This window comes from Dama dama, chromosome 33 (genome assembly GCF_033118175.1).
Source record: "Dama dama isolate Ldn47 chromosome 33, ASM3311817v1, whole genome shotgun sequence".
Classification (NCBI taxonomy): Eukaryota; Metazoa; Chordata; class Mammalia; order Artiodactyla; family Cervidae; genus Dama; species Dama dama.
In genome coordinates this window covers 67,936,111-67,960,699 of record NC_083713.1, presented here as the reverse complement: position 1 = coordinate 67,960,699, position 24,589 = coordinate 67,936,111, and the positions used below count along the sequence as shown (strand labels likewise).

General features: G+C 34.0%; 1 protein-coding gene across 2 annotated transcripts in view; it reads right to left on the bottom strand.

The window, feature by feature from the left end:
• The window catches only part of DPP10 (dipeptidyl peptidase like 10), a 714,846-nt gene that overhangs the window by 489,341 nt on the left and 200,916 nt on the right, over positions 1 to 24,589 (bottom strand). For both annotated transcript variants that reach the window (XM_061135190.1, XM_061135191.1), the window contains exon 3: positions 13,366 to 13,461. In XM_061135190.1, coding sequence (XP_060991173.1) covers positions 13,366 to 13,461 — 96 coding nt within the window. The remainder of the gene's footprint in view (positions 1 to 13,365; positions 13,462 to 24,589) is intronic.

Here is a 24,589-nt window from a genome sequence, read left to right as displayed (position 1 = left end):
AACTTACATCCCATGTGATGCTCACAGTGGCTCTAGGAGGATGTGAAAGACAAATTACCTTCTCAGTCTTGTGAGTAATGACTTGGCTGCCTAAAGAAGTCAAGTGACTTGCCTACCCGCTCAACCAGAGACAGATGTAAAGATCCAATTGCTGGAGGCTAACCTTTCCTTTGTCAAACATTCCGCCCTGACATATAGACAGGTTGCTTCTCCACCTCGATGGTTGGGAGTACCTCAGACAGCAACATAGTACAGAGCAACAAAGTCATCTAAAATCAAGTCAGAAAAGATTATGCAGTACTTAGTGCTACAAAAGGTGCTACTCTCTTTTCTTATTAAGAGAGTTTATATTTTTTATAATCTTTTGAATATAGTATCATCTTTGTGGAATTAAAATCCAAGGATGGCAATGTAAAAGGTATTTTGTCATGGGGTATCAAAAGAAAAATTAAACAATTAGCAAAACTGGTAATGGCAGAAAGCCTAGTGAACATTCATACTCCTAGGCAAAAAGGGGAAACATATACACATATAACTAATTAATGTGTGTAATTTTTCACTTACAAATTGAATATCATCAGGGAACAGGTAGGTGCAAGCTACCTGCTTTCAGATGCTATTTGCAAGAATAAAGAAGTGACAGGTTAATGGCTTGAGAACACAACTCCAGTAATGAATATTCAAGCTCATTAAAACTGGCACAGGTATTGACAGCACAAAGAAGTATGCCAAGGTGTTATCAACTGAAAGTGCAAAGTGAGATCAGCTTTTAAATTATGTTTCAGAAACTCCATATGGCCAGTCAAAACAAAGAGAAAGCACTGTTATGTCATATACTGGAGGTTTCTGGTGTGGAAACAAGAAGCAGAGGAATTTCTGCGAAAGCTGACACAGTTCCTTAGTGTTTTAGGCCAACGTACCAAATGGTTTCCTAAACCAAAGAACTATTAAAACAGTGGTTTATACCATGACTTTATGTTGACATGGAGAAAAAAATTATGAAGTCTCAGAACTAAAGTTACACTCAGAGATCTTTTACAATTTTCTATCAATTATATGAATCCTACTAAGGTATCCTTATCACGTGATCGCCCAACCTCTCTGTAACATTAAGAAGGAATGGAGAAATCACTACTTTTTACTTAAACTAGCCTCATCAAAAGGTGGAAGACTATGCTTGCTACATGTAACATATTGCAGTTGAGCAGACGTCCATCCCCACAGGCTTTCATTTTTGTTAATTCTGAAGTCTGCATGAAAAATCAAACCCCTTACTAACAGGATTGCCTTTTGCACCCAATGATGGTTCTGATAGCACCTCCAATTTCTTGTTTCTCGAGGTCTGACTTTTTTCAATCCTATTGCAAGAATTCACACTCATAATTCTGGTTTAATCTCCTTGCCTTTACTCTTAAAGATAAATGCATCGGTTTCCCTGGTGGCTCAGTGATAAAAAATCTACCTGGAGATCTAACCCGTAGGAGACACATGTTGGATCCTAAATCCATGTGTCATAACTATGACCCTGTCCTCTAGAGCCCAGGAGCTGCAACTAATGCCCCCACGTGCCACAATTTCTGAAGCCCATGCACTCTAGAGCCCAAGGCCCACAACAAGAGAGGCCTGCATACCACAACTGGAGAGTGGCTCTTGGTCTCCACAACTAGAGAAAAGCCTGTGCAGCAATGAATACCCAGCACAGCCAAAAATAAATGAATAAATAAATAATTTTTTTTGTTTAAAAAAAAAAAAAAAAAAGGTATGTTTTGTCATTCAGAATTAGCACAGTTCCAGAAACCATGGAATCAGCATGCAGATCATTCCAGATCATGATTCCAAATCAGCATTCCAGATCATTCCAGATCAGCATTCCAGATCAGCATGCAATCCTCCCCTCTAGCACATCTCCAACAACAACTCTCCTTTTTTGCTTCATTTAGACTTATTCCTTTCATTTTTCTAGTTTTTTGTATTTCACACTCATATTTGTATCCTTGGCTGAAGAATTACCATAGCATGTTGGTAATCATTCACAAACTGATCATAATTACTTAGAGGTTCATTACACTATTCTTTTCACTTTTATGTATAATGGAAGAAGTTAAATTATAAAAATTGTATAATAAATGGCATGATCAGAATATCCCCTTCTCAGACCTTCTTCACTGCCCCTAATTCTCAATGCTCATTTGAAACAAGACACAACTAATATTTTAACTCATAAATAAATGCATAGGCCATTAAGCAATTATCATTATTGATGATTAAAATCTTAGCATCTTACAAGACAGCGTAAATTGCATTATCAGATTAACTGGTGTCATTTGGTAAGTCTGTTAGAAATTGATATGGAGTAGAATCAAGTTTTGAAAGTGACAACAGAGAATTTTAAAATTCTTCTAACACTACTTCTAATAATAGTAATAAACTTCCACTTGAACTAGGTAATAGGAAGTTCAGAAGTATGCATTGTAGTCACCTTGCCAATTACTTTAGGGCCAATTGTGCAACCACATGCAAATTTGGGTAATCCCAAGTAAGACAACTGGTGCCATCTCATTGATATCTAATTGACTGTGTTATTCAATCAAACCCACTGATCAAGAAGAACCTGAGGTTCAGCACAGTGATGGTCTGAGGCTTTCCCCAAGGGGAATATTCAGCTACTGAGCCAGGCTCCTGAATCCCAGTGTAATACTCTGTTTTCTATCCACATTAAATTTTAAATTCCGCATTAAATTCTGTGCACATCTTATTTCAGAGTTCTTGTATAAATTGATTAGAGAAGTTTCACTTTTCCAACATTAATTATATAGTTTATAATTAATCTTACATCTAAAAACTATTTTCTATATGTGCTATATCTTTTCTTAATATTATATTTCTAAAACTTTAATTTGTTTATAGTTATTATGCACATTGTTGCCTGAAATTAATAGTAGAATATATTATCTTAAAGCTTCAATCTGCCTCCTTTTAGCTGTGTGGACCTGATAAAGCCACATTTGCTTGAAACTTCAGTTTGTTGATTTATAAAATGAACATATCTTCACTTAAATTAGAGAACCGCAAACATCATGTATGACAAGTTAAAAATGCAAGCATGGTTACTAGCTCCTATTAGAAAAGTCTCCAAAAATACAACATATTATTGACATTAAAAATAAATTTAATGAAAAAATATATTACAAACTTTTTGCAGCACTACAGGACTATATAAAAATAGTATTTAATTTTTACCAAGAAAAAAATAAAATATAAATATTGAAAAGAAATAAAAGTAAAATGCTAGATATACTATTGTATGTGCATCTTTGAGCACACATGAAAACAAACCACTGCGAACAGGATGGAACATTTCAGTTGACTAAATGCTCATGCTTGAGATGAATTACTACAGAGAATCTTAGTCTTTTAATGTTAAACAAAATTATCTCAAGCAATTCTTCTAACTATAGACTTTCTGAAATGTACCTGTGTGTTTAATACTTGTTTATCCAATATAACATAGCAGAATAGTTGATTGTGCGTTACCCAAAGGTCTCAAAGGCCCATCCCCTCTGACTACATGACTAACATGATTAAGTAAAATTAGCCTTAGAAAGAAATGCACACCCTCCCCCACCGCCCCCGCCATACACACAAGCACAAATCATGACTCAGGCAAAGCAAGTTGAATTAAAAGCTTAAAGTGTAAATGTCACTATTTTTAACTTTTTTGTAAGACTTTTTTTTTTTACAGTTACAATTGACGATTCAAAAATGATTATGCTTTCTCAAAATCACCTAAAAATTCTGGTCAAATTCAAACAGTCAGATATGAGTCAAAGGAAATCTTCTCTTATTATTACTCATCTTTCTCTTAATATGTCTCTCCTTAAGCCAGATATGTGTTTTTAATAGTTTATAGACAGTATTAAAAATTAGGTTAAGGAAAACACAAAAATAGTTCACTGAAGACATTTTCTCTATGGCGATGTATTCTGCCCAACATTGAACATGGAAAATCTGGATTCTGGCCAGATTTAAGTGCTGATTTTGAATTGGGGAGAAGTGAAGAAAAAAACACAGTGTCTCACCTTACTCACGTATTACACAAAAGTAATGCCCACTCTGCCTCCAAACAAAGTTTTTCAAAGAAACACAAATATCTAAGGCATGTTGAAACATCTTAGAAAAGTGGAAGAGTAAATGTAAACAGGAATGTATCATAAACATATTAGGTGAAATTCCTATTCTAGTTCCAAGGAAAATGATATAGCTAGTAATGATCCAAGTAACTTCAAATTCTTCTGTTTTAAAATCATAATCTAATATATGATTCTGCTAAAGTAGATCAAAGTATAACAGGTATAGTCAAATGATAGTATTAATATTCTAAATATCCACCAATCTGAGTTGATTGCCTTTTTTCACCATTAATTTTAAACACACACAGAGGCATAGGACATTACAGATAGTCTTACACACTATGCCAGTTCCTATGACCCTGTCATAATAATTCCTTGTTGTCCCAGGGACATCCTCTTTCTTCTCTTGGGCTCATCTGACCTCTACACTAAGACTGAACTTCACCTTTTCCATACAGATGACTCCAGTGATTCCTAACTCAAATTGATCTCTTACACTTCTTTTTTATTTTCCCTCAGTAATGACGCAGGAGTTTATCATCAAATTGTTGTCTGATTATTTCAAGCATCTTATCTTCATCTAGTTTCTGAATTCCCTGGGTACCATATTATATTTTATTTCTTTTAAACATGTCAGTGGTTCATGTACATATTAGCCATAACTACCATCACATATAAGAGGAAACTGTATCAAGTAAAGGAGAGGCAAAGAGAATAAAAGAGTTCAAAAACCAAAATGTGCTGGAGTGTGTCCTGCACCATATTAGGGACAGAAGTGTGGAAAATGGAGATGTGGTTTGGATTCTGGGGAAAACAATGTTAACCAAACCTCATCATAGTCTGAACTGAATATTTCTTGCAACTCTCCAATTATCTCTACTTTCTACTCCAATCACAGCTTTTTGATTACTAATTTTACTTCTTCACATTCTATATATCAGGAAAGATATTGTAAACAATGGGGAATGCATTCATAATTTCTCTGAGCAAAAGAACTGTGCTTATTCATTTTTACATCCTGTATCTAGAAGAATGTTTGTCTATTCTCAGTAAATATATCTTGAATGAATAAAAGGATAGATGGATAAATTGATGGAAAAATAGATGTCAATGTCAAAGTGTCTATTAATCTACATTTGTGTTGACAAACCCAGTTCCTGGGCCAAAAAGCCAAGACCGACCATGATTATGTGGAATGCACTGTAAGTATACAATCTGTTTTATTGCAAACCTTCTAAATGTCAACAGGTTCCACCTGGAATATACAGAACTGTGCAGGGCATGTAGTTTTGGAATTCAATAATGCTTGATGAATCTAAGCGTAACTGTTTGTTACCACTCACACAGACTTTTTTGTTTCTTTTAAAAAAATCAAAAAATACTTTTCTACTATAAAAAGTAGGTTGTAACATGAAAGTTTAGTTCTCAAAATCTAAACTTTGGTTTATATTTTCAACTCCCTTAAGTAATCCATGTGCTATTAAAACATAGAAATTTTATTTTCCTAATATTTTCCCCCGAAATGTTAACACTGGATTTTATGGGTAAATCATTTAGTATAAATATTATCACTTTAACATAGCTGGAATCTTTAAAATATTTTCTTAAAAAACTAGATTTTAATTTCAAACAAAAGTATGAATACTTGCAGCTGGTATGTAAAATTACCACAGTTTGATTTTTATAGTAAATATTTTAATTTTATTTTTGATTTCTAATGTTTTTAATACAGATTAATTTAAATGTTCATAAAAGCATTTGGAGCATATAAATCACATAGTAATAAAGAGAACATTTTTGGTAATCTGCATAAAAGTAAATATGCTTTAATGACATATTATCATGAGCACTTTAATTTTGGCAAGAAGTGATCTACTCTTGATAGCAAGATACTTTGACATCCTTACTTTAAAAAATACCAGGCATGATAAACTAATTAAATTATGTTTCAATAAAAATATAAATTACCCTCAAAAACTCATAGCCACATATTCAACTCTACCTTTTGAAAATATCAGCTTTGCTGATGGTTATTAAAAAAAACAGAGAAAAATTAAAAATAAGTTGAAAGAGTTAAAATTTTGACTCAGGGCTGGGAGTCACAATACTGTCAGAAGTGTAACTAGCTCCCTGCACACAAATAAATCCAACATTTTCTGCAACACAACAAAATTGATCTGAGGGACAAAAATCCTTGCATGCTAAAACAGTGCCAAACAAGCAAAAAATAAATCTGATTACTTTGTCTGATTTCCCTAATTATGAGTTCCCATATTACTGTAAATATTATTGGTACTAATTCAGCAATTTGTTTTATTTTTCATGAAAATTACAACAATGGCTTTTTACTTTATATTAAAAATCTTGAACATAATTCATCAGCATAAGCCTGCTGTAGGTATTTTAAACAATTATCAATTACCCAGAGCATCTCTAAAAGCTGTCATCAGGATCTCTACCACTTGAAGATTTATTAGGTTCCAGATTTTTGCTTTTCATATGTGTGCTCTTATTTTTTGCATTTACCTTTTATCGTTGTGTTTTATAAGCTGTAGCTTGTTTTCACTGTGCTCTTACCTATAGGAAATATTATCCCAAATATAGACGAAGAAACCAAGCTTTGGAAGGCTTTTTAAAATATCTGAATTTTTTTTCTATCTTCTTTTATCTGGTTAATTTCCTTTTAAGGACTTTTTCCTATTTTCAATATGTCATACTTTGACACATGATTTTGAAGATAACAGGCTTGAGTATCTTGTGGTAGGTAAGTTCAGCTGGCTCCAACATTTAGTCCAATAAAATCACAATTATATCCAGAGCCTCACACATGATCACTCATCCCAGCTAGCCATTAAGACAAACAAACAAACAAACAAAACTGCAAAATCTCACATAGGGGATGGACATTGGCAAAGACAACTTTGTATAGGTTAAAAAAAAATCTATGCACATCATAAGAAAGAGAACCGAAAAGAAACTTATACTGATTGTGGATCAAATGGGCCCACCTTCATATATCAGAAAATGTATCTCACTGTTCTAACTGAACTATTTTGAATCCTAGTTGGATCCCAGCAATGTGAGGTCCATCTTGTCAAGGCTATGGTTTTTCCAGTGGTCATGCATGGATGTGAGAGTTGGACTGTGAAGAAAGCTGAGTGCCGAAAATTGATGCTTTTGAACTGTGGTGTTGGAGAAGACTCTTGAGAGTCCCTTGGACTGCAAGGAGATCCAACCAGTCCATCCTAAAGGAGATCAGTCCTGGGTGTTCATTGGAAGGACTGATGCTGAAGCTGAAACTCCAATACTTTGACCACCTCATGTGAAGAGTTGACTCATTTGAAAAGACCCTGATGCTGGGAGGGATTGGGGGCAGGAGGAGAAGGGGACAACAGAGGATGAGATGGCTGGATGGCATCACTGACTCAATGGATATGGGTTTGAGTAAACTCCAGGAGTTTGTGATGGACAGGGAGGCCTGGCGTGCTGAGATTCATGGGGTCTCAGAGTCGGACACGACTAAGCAACTGAACTGAACTGAACTGAATGTGTTAATTGCTGGGTTTGCTTTTATATCAGTGTGACAGAAGTCCTATTTCTCAGGGTTTATTGTCTCTTAGAACTGAGCTGCGCTTAGAGTGACACTGCTAGACTGCACCCAGCTGGGATTTGTTGACCACTGGTCCACAAAGGGGTAAGTTTAACTGAGGATAAGCATTTAGATGCTTTGGCAGCAATTTGACAGTGCTGCAAGATCCAGATACGTGATAAATGAACTAATTTATTAATACCTGAGCAGAAGCTTGGCTTTCTCCCATGAAAAAGTTTCATGGGTCTCCCGACCTCCAGCATGTGTTATGGACTTAACCATAGTCTTTTCACTATACCCTAGATGTACTTAAAATCCAAAATCTGTTTTTGATGGATAAATGATTTATAACCTACAGAATAAATTTTGAAATTAGCTAGTGGCAAAGAGTTGAAGACAGACTTTAAAAATACAGTATCACTTAATTCATTTTGTGTAAAACTTTAAAATGAATATCCCAAAATTGCTAAAATTGCTATAAAATCTCTACTTCCATTGCCATCATCCTTATTTTAGAGACATTTCTTCTTGCCAATAATGTTATTTAAAAAAAAATAGAGATAGTCTAGATGTACATCATCCCTAGAGATTAGTGTTGTCAATCTAACCTAGATTAGTTAACAAGAAGGAAGCTAGTTCATTTCCTACATTAAAACCTCTGAATATTGTTGACACACTAGTTCCCGTTCAAAATCTGAGAATTGGCATGTAGTGAATAATCACTATTTCTCTCACTATTTGTTTAATTGTGATTGAGGAATTACAAAAATTACCAATAACAATCCTTTCTATGTGTTGCCTGTAGATCCTCTCTCAAACAAAGCGGATATTAAATTTCTTTTTTGGAGCCCATTATTATTGTGATACTTATTATATTTTTGCAATGTAATTTTTGAATGGTTGATTATAAGAAGATAAATTTGGAGACTGTATATGAAATGCCTATTTATCACTTTATTTTCTAGTAATTCACTTTTTATTGTATTTTTCAAAAATATAGATTCATGCCAAATAAGAAATAAAAACAAATTATTAAATTTTAAGATAGTGGTCTTTCACAATAGTTTTAGAAGCAGTCTTAGAGTAGGTTAAATATGTTATAATCAAGGCAGAAATTTCTATATGAATCAGACTCTGGGGTTTACAGGAAGATGATTTCCCTTACTGCTGGCAGGAAAAGGAACAGTCACTGTCTTTGCACCTGGAAATCAGGTTTCAAGTGGGATAAAAATGTAGGTTCTCTGATTGGGGAAGGGATTCCAGGTAGAGAAAACCGTGTGGACAAAAGTACCAAGTCAAAAGAGCTTTTGAGACCTATGCAAAATATCAAGTAGTTCAATATCTCTGAAACATAATGGACAGTAGAGGAGTAGAAAAGAGGCCAAGCTTGATTCTGAGAGGCCTGGAATACATCGGGAAGACTCTGAAATTTATTCAACTGGCAAAGGGGTCCCTCTGATTTTTTTGAGAAATGAGCTTGAAATTTTTAGCTGAGCCTTATATTTGCCAGGAGACTGCTGGAGGTCTAGAGACCCATGAAACTTCTTATTTATGAAGCAGTCTGTGATTAACATATACATGCTTCTATATATAAAACAGGTAATCAACAATGACATACTGAACAGCACAGGGAACTCTAGTCAATATTCTGTAATGACCTATATAGGAAAAGAATCTGAAAAAGAATGGATATATGTATATGCATAACTAAATCTCTTTGCTGTACACTTAAGACAAACACAACTTTACTTGCAAATCCACTTGCAAATAAAAATTCACTTGTAAAATAAAAATTGAATTAAAAATTTAAAAAAGAAAAAATAGTTATAAAATCACATAAATGTACACATTTATCAAATAAAATTTAGAAAAAATGAGTAAGCAAAAAAGAAAAAAAAAATCAGGTCAAAATCCAGCCGTTTGTCAACATTCATTGTTATACAGGACAGACAGTGTGAACCATATACTATCCACTCTGTTTTAAAGACATCTTTGTTCACTTTTTATACCACGTTGTTTTTAGTCGCCAAGTCACATCCAGTTCTTTGTGACCCCATAGTCTGTAGCATGCCAATATTCCCTGTCCCTCACCATCTCCTGGAGTTTGCCCAAGTTCATGTCCATTGCATTGGTGATGCCATCCAACCATCTCATCCTCTGTTGCCCTCTTCTCCTTCTACCATACACATCAATAAATATGCTTATACATTTTTCTTTTAGTGACCACATAAAAGTTACCATTATATGAATACACCTGGAAAATGACATGATTGCAATATTCAACACGAAAGGATTAGTCACACTGACATCTGTAACCATGAGGCTGTCAAGGAGGTAATTATGTGTTAAAAATTGGGAATGGCACCTCAGTGAAACAGTGAGAGAAGATACGTTCTATACTTTGAACATATTGATTAAAGTAGGCTCCAACTCTTATCAGCTGTGTTTTGGATAAATTTTTTGCTTTATCCTCAGTTTTCTGTAGTTCACCATAACTTACATGCTATCTATGAAATACATCTATAAAGATCCAGCACAAAGCCTAGCAAAGAAGCTACTTGATATTAGATTTTTCTTTGATGATGGCTTGATCCTCAAATGTAGGTGGGAGATGAATAACATTAAAGAAGATAGATGTCTAGGACTCAAGGTGACATAACTAGGAAGAAGACACTATAAAAATGGAGATTTCAGATTTCTGAGTAGGTGTAGGGGAAGGCAGATGTTCTGCTAACCAGGAACGTGAGCACCCATCCAAGGCTGCATTGACATTCACATATATACTAATGGTGAAGAAGCATAATGAATGACATTACTGCACTTCGGCCTATACGTGTCAGGGTTATCTATAAGCCTTCAGTCTCCTTCACTAGCAATGTATTAAACACTCATATGGTGACCCCTAACAATTAACTAAAGTTTCCAAATGAGCATAGGTTAGATTGCTTCAATCCACTTATATACTTTGGGATCCTGGTGAAACATTATTAGCAAAAAGAAGCCCACATTTTACGTCTAGACATAATCTGTGACAATGAAGCCAGGCTTGCACATTGTCCTCATAGCTCCCATTGTAGTTTCTGACTATGTGAGGAATACATAAATAGGCCAAGTTTCCAGTGATTGCCAGAAAGGTGATCTGGATTGCATAAATGAAGACAAATCTACTCTCCTGCTCGAAAAGAACCCAGCGCACACAATCTACTGACAGTGAATCAATTCCTTCAGTAGGATTTATGAAGACGGCATGCCTCTAAGAGCTTGGATTTTGTTTAATCCTGTTTAAAGGGTTGTTTTATGTCAAATTCTTTTATAAGTATTATTGATTTTAGGTTTTACTTAGACTATAATAATAACATTGCAGCTTTATCCAAGGATATAGTCTCAAAATCAGGTTTACCACTGATTGTTAAAGAAATTATGAAAAAATGATTAAAATGACTTACTCCAAATAATATTATGGTGATATCTTGTAAAGCATTAGAGTAGAATGTGTGCCCTAAATATTGAAATATGGCCTAATTTAGCACGCAGTTCACTGCTTCAACATCCCTCCAGTCCTTTGGTACTTCGATACTGAAGTGCAGTTACACACAGGAGTAAATGACTTTTTAAATAACCCAATCTAACCTGAGAAGGGAGATGAGACCCATGACTTTTCTTGCTTTCCAAAGTAAAAGACTACACAAATTTCTAATAGTTTGATCAAAATCATGGTGAAGAAAACAGAATATTATTCAGCATTTCAAATTTAATGACTCACATTTTTTTTGGTCATCTCCTTCAATAGAAAATACTGGCTAGCAAGTAAAAAGATGACTTGCAAAATTACATTAGCACTTCAGGAGAACGGTTTGTGAGGGATCCACTTATTAGAAGAATACTAGAAAATTATATCCCTTCTTAAAATTTAGTAATTGTACTCATCTGAAATAAATCATAGAGTTTTGTACATCCGAAATAATCATAATGCAAAGGCAACAATATGGCAAGACCGAAGTTTATGAAGAATTCAGAATCAAAATATACAAAAATAGATGAATAAAATTGCTATCATGTTTTCTCTATTTGTAATATCATCAGCATGATAATATTTGTCTTGCAGCCAATTTCAACTGAAACTTGAGTTTATAGAAAAATAAAACTGAAATTCAATTAAATGTTTTCATTTATTTATTCAAAGAAAAAAAAATCACCTTAAGTGCTTGCTGATCTCCAAAAACTGTACCAGTGATAGGTAAACAAGTATGATTTGGCCCCTGCCCTAGTTAATTAAATTACATTATTTTTATAGCTTCCATAAATTAACACTTAATTTGCAGACATAAATGTACTTAATTAGGATATTAGAGAAGAAAGGATGGACTGTAAGACAGTATTTATTAGATAAAAAGGCAAAGCTCTATGCTTTGAAATAATCTACTCTATGCCTTGAAAACAAAGCAAAAATATATACATATTATGTCTAAATAAAGTAAAAGGCAAAGATTAACATCTATCAAGCCACAGTGACTGGGGCTTCCCAGGTGTCCCGGGGGTAAAGAATCCACCTGCCAATGCAGGAGACACAGGATATGGGTTTAATCCCTGGGTCCTGAAGATCCCCCAGAGGAAGAAATGACAACCCACTCCAGGATTCCTGTCTGGGAAATCCCATGGACAGAGGAGCCTGGAAGGGCTACCACCCACGGAGTCACAGAAGAGCCAGACTTAACTTAGAGACTACCCAACAAAACCAACAACCACAGTGATTAGTATGGTTAGGCAAATTGCAAAACTCAAGGAATGGAAATTTGACTTCCTTCTTTCTTTTCTAAAAGACACTGTTTAGTTCTTTATTTATTTTTGGCTGTATCATGCTGCATGCGAGATCTTAGTTCCCCAACGAGGGATGAAGCCTCTGCAAACTTCAGTGGAAACAAGAAGTCATTACCACTGGACCGCAGGGGAATCCCCTGACTGACTTTTCACCAACACATTTCTTATGACTGGATTACACAGTAATTCCCCCCACAAACTCCCATAAAGACAAACCAAAGTCCCTGGAGCCACTAAGTGGTGTGAGTTAATTAATTAATTTAAAATCTAAATGCTTTTTTAAACTTTTTCAAAATAACAAAATAAGGAATAACCTAAAGAAAGCGGAGGCGGTTTCTCAGCCAAGTCAGAAAAAGGCAAAATGCAATATGTTTCCATGCTCTTTCAGTCATTTCAGCTTTGTTAGAGTCTCCTTAGTTTCTGGCATTTAAACTTAAAAAAGAAAAGCTACAGAGAAAAGAAAATTAACTTGATTGTCAAATCTGAAGCACTTACATATAGGCTCCCCATTATCTATACTTCTATACCAATGAGAATTACCTAGAGAAATGCTAGAGATATAATATGCATTTGAAGTCACATAATTAATGATTATGAGGGAAGAGCAGATACAGAGCCGTCAATATAATGTTTGGGGGATGATTTTTTGAAGACTTATCTTAAGAAAAGGTTTTTATTCATAAGAGCCAAGGTATACATTTCTGATTAAATGGTATATAAAATCATTGAAGAATAATGTCAATTAAAATATTAATACAAATCTCATTATTTAATTTTCACCATACAGAATATGAAATAAACATAATGCATAAGAACATACATACATACCATTGATCCACCGAGCTTCTAGGTCATGAAGTACAAAGTCTTTCCTGAAGAGGTCTTCTAAAGACAGTCTGGTTTCTGATGAATTTGTGAGTTCATCTGAAATAAAGTAAATTTTAGGTTAGATACTTATCTCATGTTACTTTTAAAAACTAATGAATTATAATACTTGGACTATTTTGCTTCAAAAACATGTTAATAAGATAACAATATAAAATGGCAATGCTAATGTTCTTTGGCTTTAGAAGTTTGTTCCATGACTTTATGTTGTGATATATAATAGGAAAACAGTGAATTTATGCCTCAAAGGATACATTTTTCACTGTTTAACCATAATCCAGCCCACTATTTTCCAAAATAACTTCAACATATTCTCTCTAATGATAAATTTACAGTTTTGTTGTAAATATTAAAGATGAAGAGGTAAATGTTATAAAAAATATGATAAATAAAACTTCCCAAATTGAAAGGAAGTTCACCAAGTAAACAGAATAAATGCCAAATTTCAACCAATAATTACCATGCAACAAATACTAAGTGAGTCTAGGAGTCAAATGCAAAAATTTCAAAAGTAATACAATGCCAGAATATGAATGAAAAGTGTACATTCATATTAGTCCCTGACATATAAACTAGGTGTACTTCCCTTTTAAATTCCAAAATCTAAGAAACAGAAGAACATGATTTAAGCACCAAAATTAAACACAGCAAGCAAGTTTTTAGATGAAAAAGTCTATAAAAAAGTTAGGGATATTTTATTTTCTTTGTAAAACAATGCCATTGTTTATTTACTGTATAAAACCATCTTTGTGACATTTCAGCTGTGACCTTAACTCTTGTTGAAAATAAAGTGTCAACAATATATGCTAACATCATTAGAAATTGTTTTTTAAAGACTCAGTACTTATCGCATCAAGGTTTTGTTTGTTCCAGTAGAAAAGCTGGGGCAAAGAATCAATAACTCTAAATGCGATTTCCATCAACATGAGTCTAGCATGTATTTAACCCACAAACTAATTGCTCAGAAACAACTGAAAAATGGTAACAAGTGGAGCTAGTGAGAATCATGTGATTCAAGCCTAGCATAAAATTATTTGCAAAACAAAATGCTCCATTTGGCAGTCTCATATGATAAAATTTTAAATTACCTTATTCATTCAACAAATAACAGGGTTCTTAATTTTCAAGGTGTTAAGTGAAGTACTGTAAGGTGCAGGAGACATATCTATCCCATGTCCCAAGGGCTTCACACAAAGCATGAAAGACTATGAAGAGGATATAGAGTACCGTATAAACAGAAAGAAAAGGGGGAAAATACCTTGCAAAAACAATCAGAAAAGACTTCAGTGAAAAACGAAATGAACAACTAACAACCATTGCTGGTGGGAATGAAAAATGGTACAGATACTTTGGAAGACAGTTTGGTGGTTTCTTATAAAACTAAACATACAATCTAACAATTGTGTTCTATGGTATTTACCCAAATGAGTTGAAAACTTAACAGCCACACAAAAATCTGAACATGGAGGTTTATGGTAGCTTTATTCATAATTGCTAAAACTTGGAAGCAACCAAGATGTCCTTCAGTAGGTGAACAGATAAACTGTGGTCCAGATGTTGTGATATTATGCAGTGATAAAAAGAAATGAGCTATCAACCATGAAAATCATGGAAGAATCTTAAATTATTAAGTGAAAGAGGCCAATTTGAAGAGACTGCATACTGTATGATTCCAACTACTTAACACACTGAAAAATGTAAACACTGAAGACTCTAAAAATATCACAGAAAACTAACCACACTGATCACATGGATCACAGCCGTGTCTAACTCAATGAAACTATGAGCCATGACATGTAGGGCCACCCAAGACAGACAGGTCGTGTTGGAGAGTTCCAACAAAACATGGTCCACTGGAGAAGGAAATGGCAAACCACGTCAGAATTCTTGCCTTGAGAATACTATAAACAGTATGAAAAGTTATAATGCCAGATACATGTAATTATATATTTGTCCAAATACATAGAATGTACAAAAGCAAGAGTGAACCCTAAAGTAAAATATGGACTTTGGCTGATAATGATATGTCAATATAAGTTCATCAATTGTAGCAGACATATCTTGGGTGGGATAATAACAGTGCAGAAGGTTTTACCCAGGTGAAGGTTAAAAGGGAAATTTCTATACCTTCTGTTCAATTTTTCTGTGAACATAAAATTTCTCTTGAAAATAAAATCTATTCATTTTTATGTTAAAGTTAAATGACCTGGGCCTTTCAGGTTTCATTTCTGGATCTTCCCTTTGTGGATCTTCCCTGTAGCTCATATTGTAAAGAATCTGCCTGCAATGCAGGAGACGTGGGTTTGATCCCTGGGTCGGGAAAAATCCTCTGGAGAAGGGAATGGCAATCCACTCCATTCCTGCCTGGAGGATCCCATGGACAAAGGAGCCTGGCAGAGTACAGTTCATGGGGTCACAAAGAGTTAGACATGACTAAGTGACTAACACTACTTTCAGGTTGCAAAATACAGAGAAAGGGAATGGCATGGACAAATGAAGGAATGAGAACATTTTAGCGAAAAGGATGAGTGCTTTTTGTTTGACAAAGAAAAAGAGTCATGATTCTATAATTAATTTCCTGTCTTAGGAGTTTGGGATTTTAATAAAATGAGCTAATTTTATTAGGATTTCAGAAAATATATTTATTCAATGAGATATCTCAATGAGACTGGATTTTGCTATAGATAAGTTTCACAATGTAAAGTTTCCTGAGATTATATAAAAATACCATAATTTGTCCAATGCAATCCTTTCAATTTTTACATGATTATATTTCATCATCTCTATTTGATAGGCATTTATTTAGCTGATCTAAGGAAATTTATACAGCTAAGAGTGGGAGGTAGGATCTAACTTTCAATGGGAGGGTAGATTATTCTAACACAATATATTAAAAATGATCCTTATCAACTGAATCAAAAAATTAACTATAATTTTCCTCCTAGGTAAATTCCACATATTTTATTTACTGCATCTTTTAGGCAGATATAAAACAAACAAACAAAAAACACCTTTAAAGCAATTACACCACACTATATAATTCTTATTTTCAAGTATTAATAGTTTTTCAAATACTACTTCTCAAACATGTATTCTTTTTATGAGCTTGAAAATCATATTAAAACACACCAAAATAGAAATCTTACTAAAATAGTAAAACATATATACAGTGAATTGAAAAACTCTAAACATTTTGTAATATAAAGGTTCTTCTTTCAGAACTACTTAGTTCACTCATATTTTATATACACTAATTGTTTCATCTTCTACTTTTCATATAGATCCTTTACATTTCCTATTGTATTTACTAGTAAGTATATATGTTTTGTTTTGGGTTTCCCTGATAATTCAGTTGGTAAAGAATCTGCCTGCAATGCAGACGACCCCGGTTGGATCCCTGGGTCAGGAAGATCCACTGGAGAAGGGATACACTACCCACCCCAGTATTCTTGGGCTTCCCTTGTGGCTCAGCTGGTAAAGAATCTACCTGCAATGCAGGAGATCTGGGTTCGATTAGGGAAAGGCTATCCACTTCAGTGTTCTGGCCTGGAGAATTCCATGGACTGTATAGTCTATGGGGTCTCAAAGAGTCGGACACGACTGAGCAACTTTCTCTCATATATATGTTTTGTTACTGTGAACAGAATATTTCCCATTCTTAATCTAAATAACTTTATATACACACAGAGTTAATCATTACATTATTTACCATATCACATTTGCTTTAAAATGCCAATGGAAATGAAATCTCTTTTATTTCTACTTATGTAATTATATCATCTGAAAATAATTTTTCCTTTTCATAAAGTTTAAATTTATACGTATATGTATGTATGTATATTTACATACACATGGGCTTCCCTGGAGGCTCAGATGGTAAAAGAATCTGCCTGCAATACCAGAGACCTGGGTTCACTCCCTGGGTTGGAAAGATTCCCTGGGATTGGGCATGGCAACTCATTCCAGTATTACTCCCTGGAGAATCCCCACGGACAGAGGAGCCTGGTGGGCTACAGGCCATGGGGCTGCAGAGTCAGACATGACTGAGCGACGAAGCACACACATACATGTGTATGGGCTTCCCTGGTGGCTCAGATGTAAAGAATCTGTAATGCAGGAGACCTGGGTTCAGTTCTTGGTTCGGGAAGAGCCTGTGGGGAGGAGAATGGCTACCCAGTCCCATATTCCTACCTGGAGTATCCCATGGACAGAGAAGCCTGGCAAGCTACAGTCCATGGGTCTCAAAGAGTTGGACAGAGTGACTAACACTTTCCACTTTCACTTACATATACATATGTTTATATATATACATACACTTAAATGTAAAATATATACACATATACACACAGGCATATACAAAAGATATATAAAATTTTCAGGTATTACAGATCACATGCAGTTGTAAGAAATAATACAGAAAGATCCCTTATACCCTTCATCCAGTTTCCATCAATCAAATACATCTGCATAATCAACAGCACAAAAAGAAAATTGATACCTTCCATCAACTTGATTCAGATTTCACCAGTTTTGCATGTATTCATTTGTGTACATGTGTGTATATGTGGCCATATCTATTTCTACGTAGTTGTATCAAATATGATAAGCACCAGTAAAGACAAAGAACAGCTCTGTCACCAGGATCTCCTGTGTTGTCCTTTTGTCACATAGCCTCTCTCAGCAACCTTTGGCAACCTCTAATCTACTTTTGTATCTCTATAATTTTGCAATTTCAAGGGTGTTGTGGAAACATGCATTATGTAATATTTTGAGATTGGCCTTTTTCAGTCAGCATAATTGTTTTGAAATCCACTTTAGTCGTTGAATATATCAGTACTCCGTTTCTTTTTGCTGTTTGCTGATATTCTAAGGCATGAACGTACCAGTTTGTTGAACTGTTCATCTGTTGAAGGAAATCTGGATTATCATTTGTAGTCTGGGGCAACTATCAATAAAGTTGCTATGAACACTATTTATAGGTTTGTATGTGAACATAAATGTTCCTTTCCTTGGGATAAATGCCAAAATATGCAATTGTTGGGTCATATGGTACATATTTATTTTTGTAAGAAAAAAAATCTAGTTTTTCTGCATTCCTGGAAGGATTTTTTTTTTTTCCAATAAGCTATTCTGACATACGTATAATGAATGCCATTGTGGTTTTAACTTGCATTACTCTGAGAGCTAATAAACATCTTTTAATGTGTTTGTGATATTTATATCCTCTTCAGTGAAATGTCTGGTAATGTCATTTGCCCATTTTCTAATTGGATTGTTTTGTTTGTGGGATTGGTTAACTGTTGAGTTTAGACAGCATTTATATTCTGATACAAATCATTTGTTGATATGTCAACTCAAATTTCATCCAACTCTCTCGCTTCTTTTCATCCTCTTAAAAGGGACTTTTGCAAAGGAAAAGATTTTTTGTTTTTTCAGTTTTGATGAAGTCTAGTTTATCATTTTATAAATCACACTTTTGCTGTCAAGACTTAGAATGTTTCAAATAACACTGAAGATTTTCTTTTATCCTGAAAGATTCATAGTTTTATATTCTACATATAACTCCCTGAATGATCTTGAGAAACATTTTATCTATCATATGAGGAATAATCAGAGATTCATATTTTATTTTATTTTTGTGGCATATTGCATGACAACTAACTGTTTCAGCACCATTGATTAAAAGGTGTTTATTTCATTTTAGTGAATCATTTCATTAGCTTCATTGTCAAAACAATGTTGAATAATAATGATAAAAATAACAATCCTGTTGTTTTCTTCCATTATGGCAACATCTTTAATATTTCATTATTTAATGTATTTTCTAGATTATTGGAAAGGAATCTCTATCATTCTTAAGTAATTTGTTTTTATTCCTATGACATTTAGAATTTTTATTTGAAATTATGTTATGATACACTTACAGTCTTTTATGTAAAAATATTTTCCTTTAATATAGTGATATAAAAATTGTTTAAAGGAAATTTCCTTATTTCAACCACCATTATTTCTATAACAAAATCCAACTGCTCATGGAAAACTATTATTACTTCTATGTTGCTAGATTAATATGTTAAATATTTATTTAAATGTTTATATTTTTTAATGAATTAAACTAATGATTTTTTTTCATTTTTACTGTACTGATCATTTAACACTTCAATATTTTATTAAGGATTTTGAACTTCATTTATTTTGGTAATCTGAAATAGTTTAATAATTTTAATAGTAAGGATTTTTTAACTCCAATTGCCTCTGGCACTTATTATAAAATCAATTCATCAAAGTAATTCAAATTATTGTGATGAAGTCTAAAATTTAAACAATACTCAAATATAACTTAAGGATTAATTTATTTGTCTTCATTCATTACTGAGTGAACTCTGTACTTCATTTCTTTTCTGGTTTTTCTATTCTTGGCTCATTTCTTTAAATTTTTCCTTAGCTGTGAGGCACTATCACTGAGGTCTCTTGAATTTTTCAGTCCTAGAATAGAGACTTCTTCCTTCAACACATAATGAATAATTAAGCTTCTGTTTTAATAACCTTGGAGCCTGACTTTTATCCCCTATCTCCTTTCATCTCCACATCTCATCACAGTCTTTAGGGATCTTCATAGTCTGTGATCTACCATCTCTCTTCCAGATGCTCCCTCAAGCCATGTTGGATATTAGTAACCTCACTTGAGAAGAAACTTAAGCTCTGCAAAGTTAAAGATTTTGACAAAGGTCACATAGTCAGTAAGAGGCCGGACTGAAATTGGGGTCTACATCTCTTTGACTTACTAAGCTACAAGGACTCACAAAATAAGTTTTATTTCCCCATTCTCTTTGCATGAGTGCCTGCTAAGTCACTTCAGTCGTGTCTGACTCTTTGAGACCCTACTGGACTGTGGCCTGCCAGGCTCCTCTGTCCATGGGATTCTGTAATCAAGAATACTGGAGTGGGTTACCATGCTCTCCTCCAGGAGATCTTCCCTACCCAGAGATCAAACAAGCATCTCTTATGCCTCTTGCATTGGCAGAAAGGTTCTTTACCACTAGCACCACCTGGGAGGTCCCTTATTCTCTTTAATATTGTGTTAATTAAATACTTTTAAATATACAACTTTATAGAGATAACTTTGAGAATATTCTTACTTCTTTTAGCTACAAGAACCTTTTTCTTAATTGAAATTCAACTGCTCTGTGTACCTCTCCAGACCTTATTAGCATCCTATTTTGTTCCATCCTACTCATGAAAGTGTCAGTCATTTTTGCACATAGAGCAGTGTCAGAGCATTCACAAAAAAGTGGGGCTTTTGTTTTCTTCAGGAACCTGGCTATATCAGTTTGAAATTCCACATTTACCCTCGGCTCACTGTTGCATGCTATTTAGTACTAATATTAGTAGCATCATTTATCACATCTCATCAGCAAACATGTACAACTCAATTGCAACTTGATTTCTAAGATAATTTATGTTAGAATCAACTTGAGAAACCTGACTATTTGATACATTTTATTAATGTTCTCCCTATTTTAACTCCACTGTTGCACTTAAACAGAGAAGCCTGGCTTGCATTCATTCCACGGCTTGAGTACATTAGACACTGAGAAGGTAGCTCAGAAGGAAATTGGTATTACATTGTAAATAATTTTAAGAGATGATCCCTCATGCACAACTCCTTTCTTAGAAATCCTCAGAGGAAGAAATTCTGATATCAGTATCTGTTTCGTAATATCAAAAAAATATATATTACTTAAATTTAATATTCACCTCATAGACCTTGGGGCTTCCCTCATCGCTCAGTTGGTATAAGAATCAGCCTGCAATGCAGGAGACCCCAGTTCAATTTCTGGGTCAGGAAGATCCCCTGGAGAAGGGATAGGCTACCCTATTCTTGGGCTTCCCTTGTGGCTCAGCTGGTAAAGAATCTGCTTGCAATGCGGGAGACCTGGGTTTGAACCCTGGGTTGGGAGAAGGGAACCCCTGGAGAAGGGAAAGGCTACTGACTCCAGTATTCTGGCCTGGAGAATTCCATGGACTAGTCCATGGGGTTGCAAAGAGTCAGACACAACTGAGCAACTTGCACTTCTCTTCACAGACCTTACCCTCCATTAGTAAGGTAGTGGGTAACACATCTTATCTTGTTATTTTGTAACTAAATACACTTCTGCAATGTGTATGTATGTATATATGAGTGTGGATACATGTGTAAAAGTCTTAAAATCTAATATATGTTGATAGTTGCAATTAAAATGCTAAATATTTGCTGACCAAATATTAATAGAATCCTATGATTATGATTATAATTATGAATAGGATTATAATTATGAATTATGAATAGGAGAACAAAAATCCAACGAAATGCACAATATAACAATGGTCACAAGTATTTAATGAACTGGAAACAGTAATTACTTGTTAAATTGTTACAAGATATAGAATCTTAACTAAAACATTAATCTTTGGCAACAGAATAGGAAACAGAATTGACATTAAATAATTCACTCCATGTTCTTTTCTCTGTACTAGTCTATCATTTATGATCATAGACTTCTATTGGCATTTCTGTGCTTTCTTCCAAAAATTCAATCTTATTTTTAAATAGCTTTTTGAAATAAGTTAACTGCATAATCTTAGAAGAGAAAAGAAAGTTCTTCAGTACTAAGCTGAAGAAAAACTAATTTGTGACTTTCAGTACGTGTTTTTTCTACTGAAATTGTGTTAATTTTAACAGGTTTACTCTTGATATTAGTGGTTCAGAAATATTTCTTTTAATATAAATCTTAAATTTGAAATAATGTCATATTAAAACAGTAATAAAAAGAAAAGTCTAATCAGGTAGTTATTCAGAATTCCTCTTTCTGTTCATGGCATTCTCTATTTTCTCTGGATGTACAGTATACCACCCCTTTTATTTCCCAATTCTACATTTAAATCTCTATTTATTCTTCAAGGTTATTATCACATCCCATTTTTAACATCAGTACAGGCTAGTCTTCTAGTGCATTTCCATTTTTAAACATTATTAATTATTTAAAGTTCATGGAAAGGGTAACACCACCTCCTTATATAACTAGTTGAAAATACTGAATGCAAATGATAGTGGTCACACCAAATTCCACATGTTTTCAAAATATTTGCTAATTGTGAATCTCCTAGTCAGACTTAAAAGTTTGTTTTACAATTTAACAACTAAAGCACTAATTCCCCTTTGATTTTCCATCATTTTCCTATTCTGTTCTTTCACTAGGATGCTGAACTGTGACCCAGAATAGTAAATATTGTCAAAATATATGTCATTTGAGATCTTGAAATACATAATATTTCAAGTTTGTAAAAATATTTTCTAATTTATCACCAAGAAAATGAACAAAGGATTACCATTTCTAGTTAAGGAGCCATATATAGTTTAGAATGCAAATTTGAGGAATAAAAGTACGTATCATTGAAACAGCAGAAAATTACAAGGTATGTTCTGGTACAAACTGCATCTCCTTTGTTTTTTATTACTAAATGAAGAGGTATATGGAAATCATTAGGCAAGGTAATCAGCTCATTTAATGTTAGTCACTGTCATTATTATTATTAAAATGTTAAAAGGTATAGGTCAGTACAAAGCAAATTTGAATTTTGAAATTCCAAAGTCACAAAACAAAATGTTTTTCCTCCCTCTTGAATTTTTGCCTCTTTCATTCTTTCCTTTAGCCCAAATATTACCAATATGTTTTTGTAAATACCTACCAAAAGTATAGTATTGAGTTGTACCTTTTAGGTGAAAAATTTAGTGAAATGTAAAATTCACTTAAAAGTCTCTTTTTAAAAAAAATTTATTTGAATGAGTCAGGTCTTAGTTGCATCATGTGGGATCTTTGTTGAATCATGTGGGATCCTTCCCTGTGGCTCAGTAATTGCAGAGCATGGACATAGTTGCTCTGCAGCAAATGGGATCTTAGTTCCCAGACCAGGGATTGAATTCATGTTCCCTACATTGCAAGGCAGATTCTTAACCACTGAACCACCAGTGAAGTCCCAGAAGTCTCTTTTTGCAAAAGAGTATTCAGTTATTTTGAATTTGGATGGTCAAAAATATGGATCACACAAATAAGCTGTAAATCATTCATGTCAATGAAGGAAACTTGAAGCAGCTTGTCACTTAGAATTCTGGACGCAATTCATCCATTTGAACAAAAGAACAAAGGGAATTAGTGCAGTGCAAGCCATCTGTTTTATAGTCCCAGATAATTACCTTTGTTCCTCTTGGTATACCAAGAGTTTCCTTTATCTCTTTCTTTTGCCTTTTCCTACTCTAATATAGTGTTGTGGCACTAGCAAAGTTTCTTCAATAAAGAGGCCAGTCAATCTATTATCCTCATCAATTCTATCATCTAGAACCACTTTTAACTCAGATGAACCCCGTATCTTATAAAGTCTAATTATATATCCTCTTCAAATAGAATTTACTTCCTAAATCAGATTATCTTCCAATGAACTCTTTCCTTCTCAAGTATCACATATTTCCAGCATGTAGCTTTCATGTAAAAAGTCATATTTTAATAATAAAAAGTCATTAAAAAATTCAACTATGTGGAAAGTTACTAAATTATAACTAATGCTGGGTCTGTACTGAATAGAATGAAGAGGACAACTGGCAAGGAAGGTATTAAATATTTACTTAGCTATCACTCCCAATTCTGCCCCTTTTCACCATCCGTGGGGAGAAGTTCCAGGAAATTTATGTTGAATACAAAATATCAAAAAATAGATTACAAGATATTTGCCTCCTATGATCCATTCATCTTCTCAAAGTCTCCCAATACATAGTTTTGAAGTTATGCTCCCACTCTCTATACTCAAATAGGGACAAGAATTAATGCTGAAATAATAGTAATCAGAGCTAGGCGGTTATAGTGTAATCCTAGTTAAACCCTTAGAATATGTGGCCTTGGCTAGATTGCTCCATCTATTCAGGCAGAAGTTTCTTCATTTGTGAAGAGAAAGAGTTGGACTAAATTACACTATGTCTAGTTGTGTTCTAGAGACTCTTAACAGACTCTCTTAAGGCAGAGGAAGGACAAGGGTGGATGAGGATTACATGGTTAAAACTCAACTAGAATATCTGTGCTGTCAACATATTTGGTTTTTTTGAACCAAATATCAAATGCACAAGTGTGTGTGCACA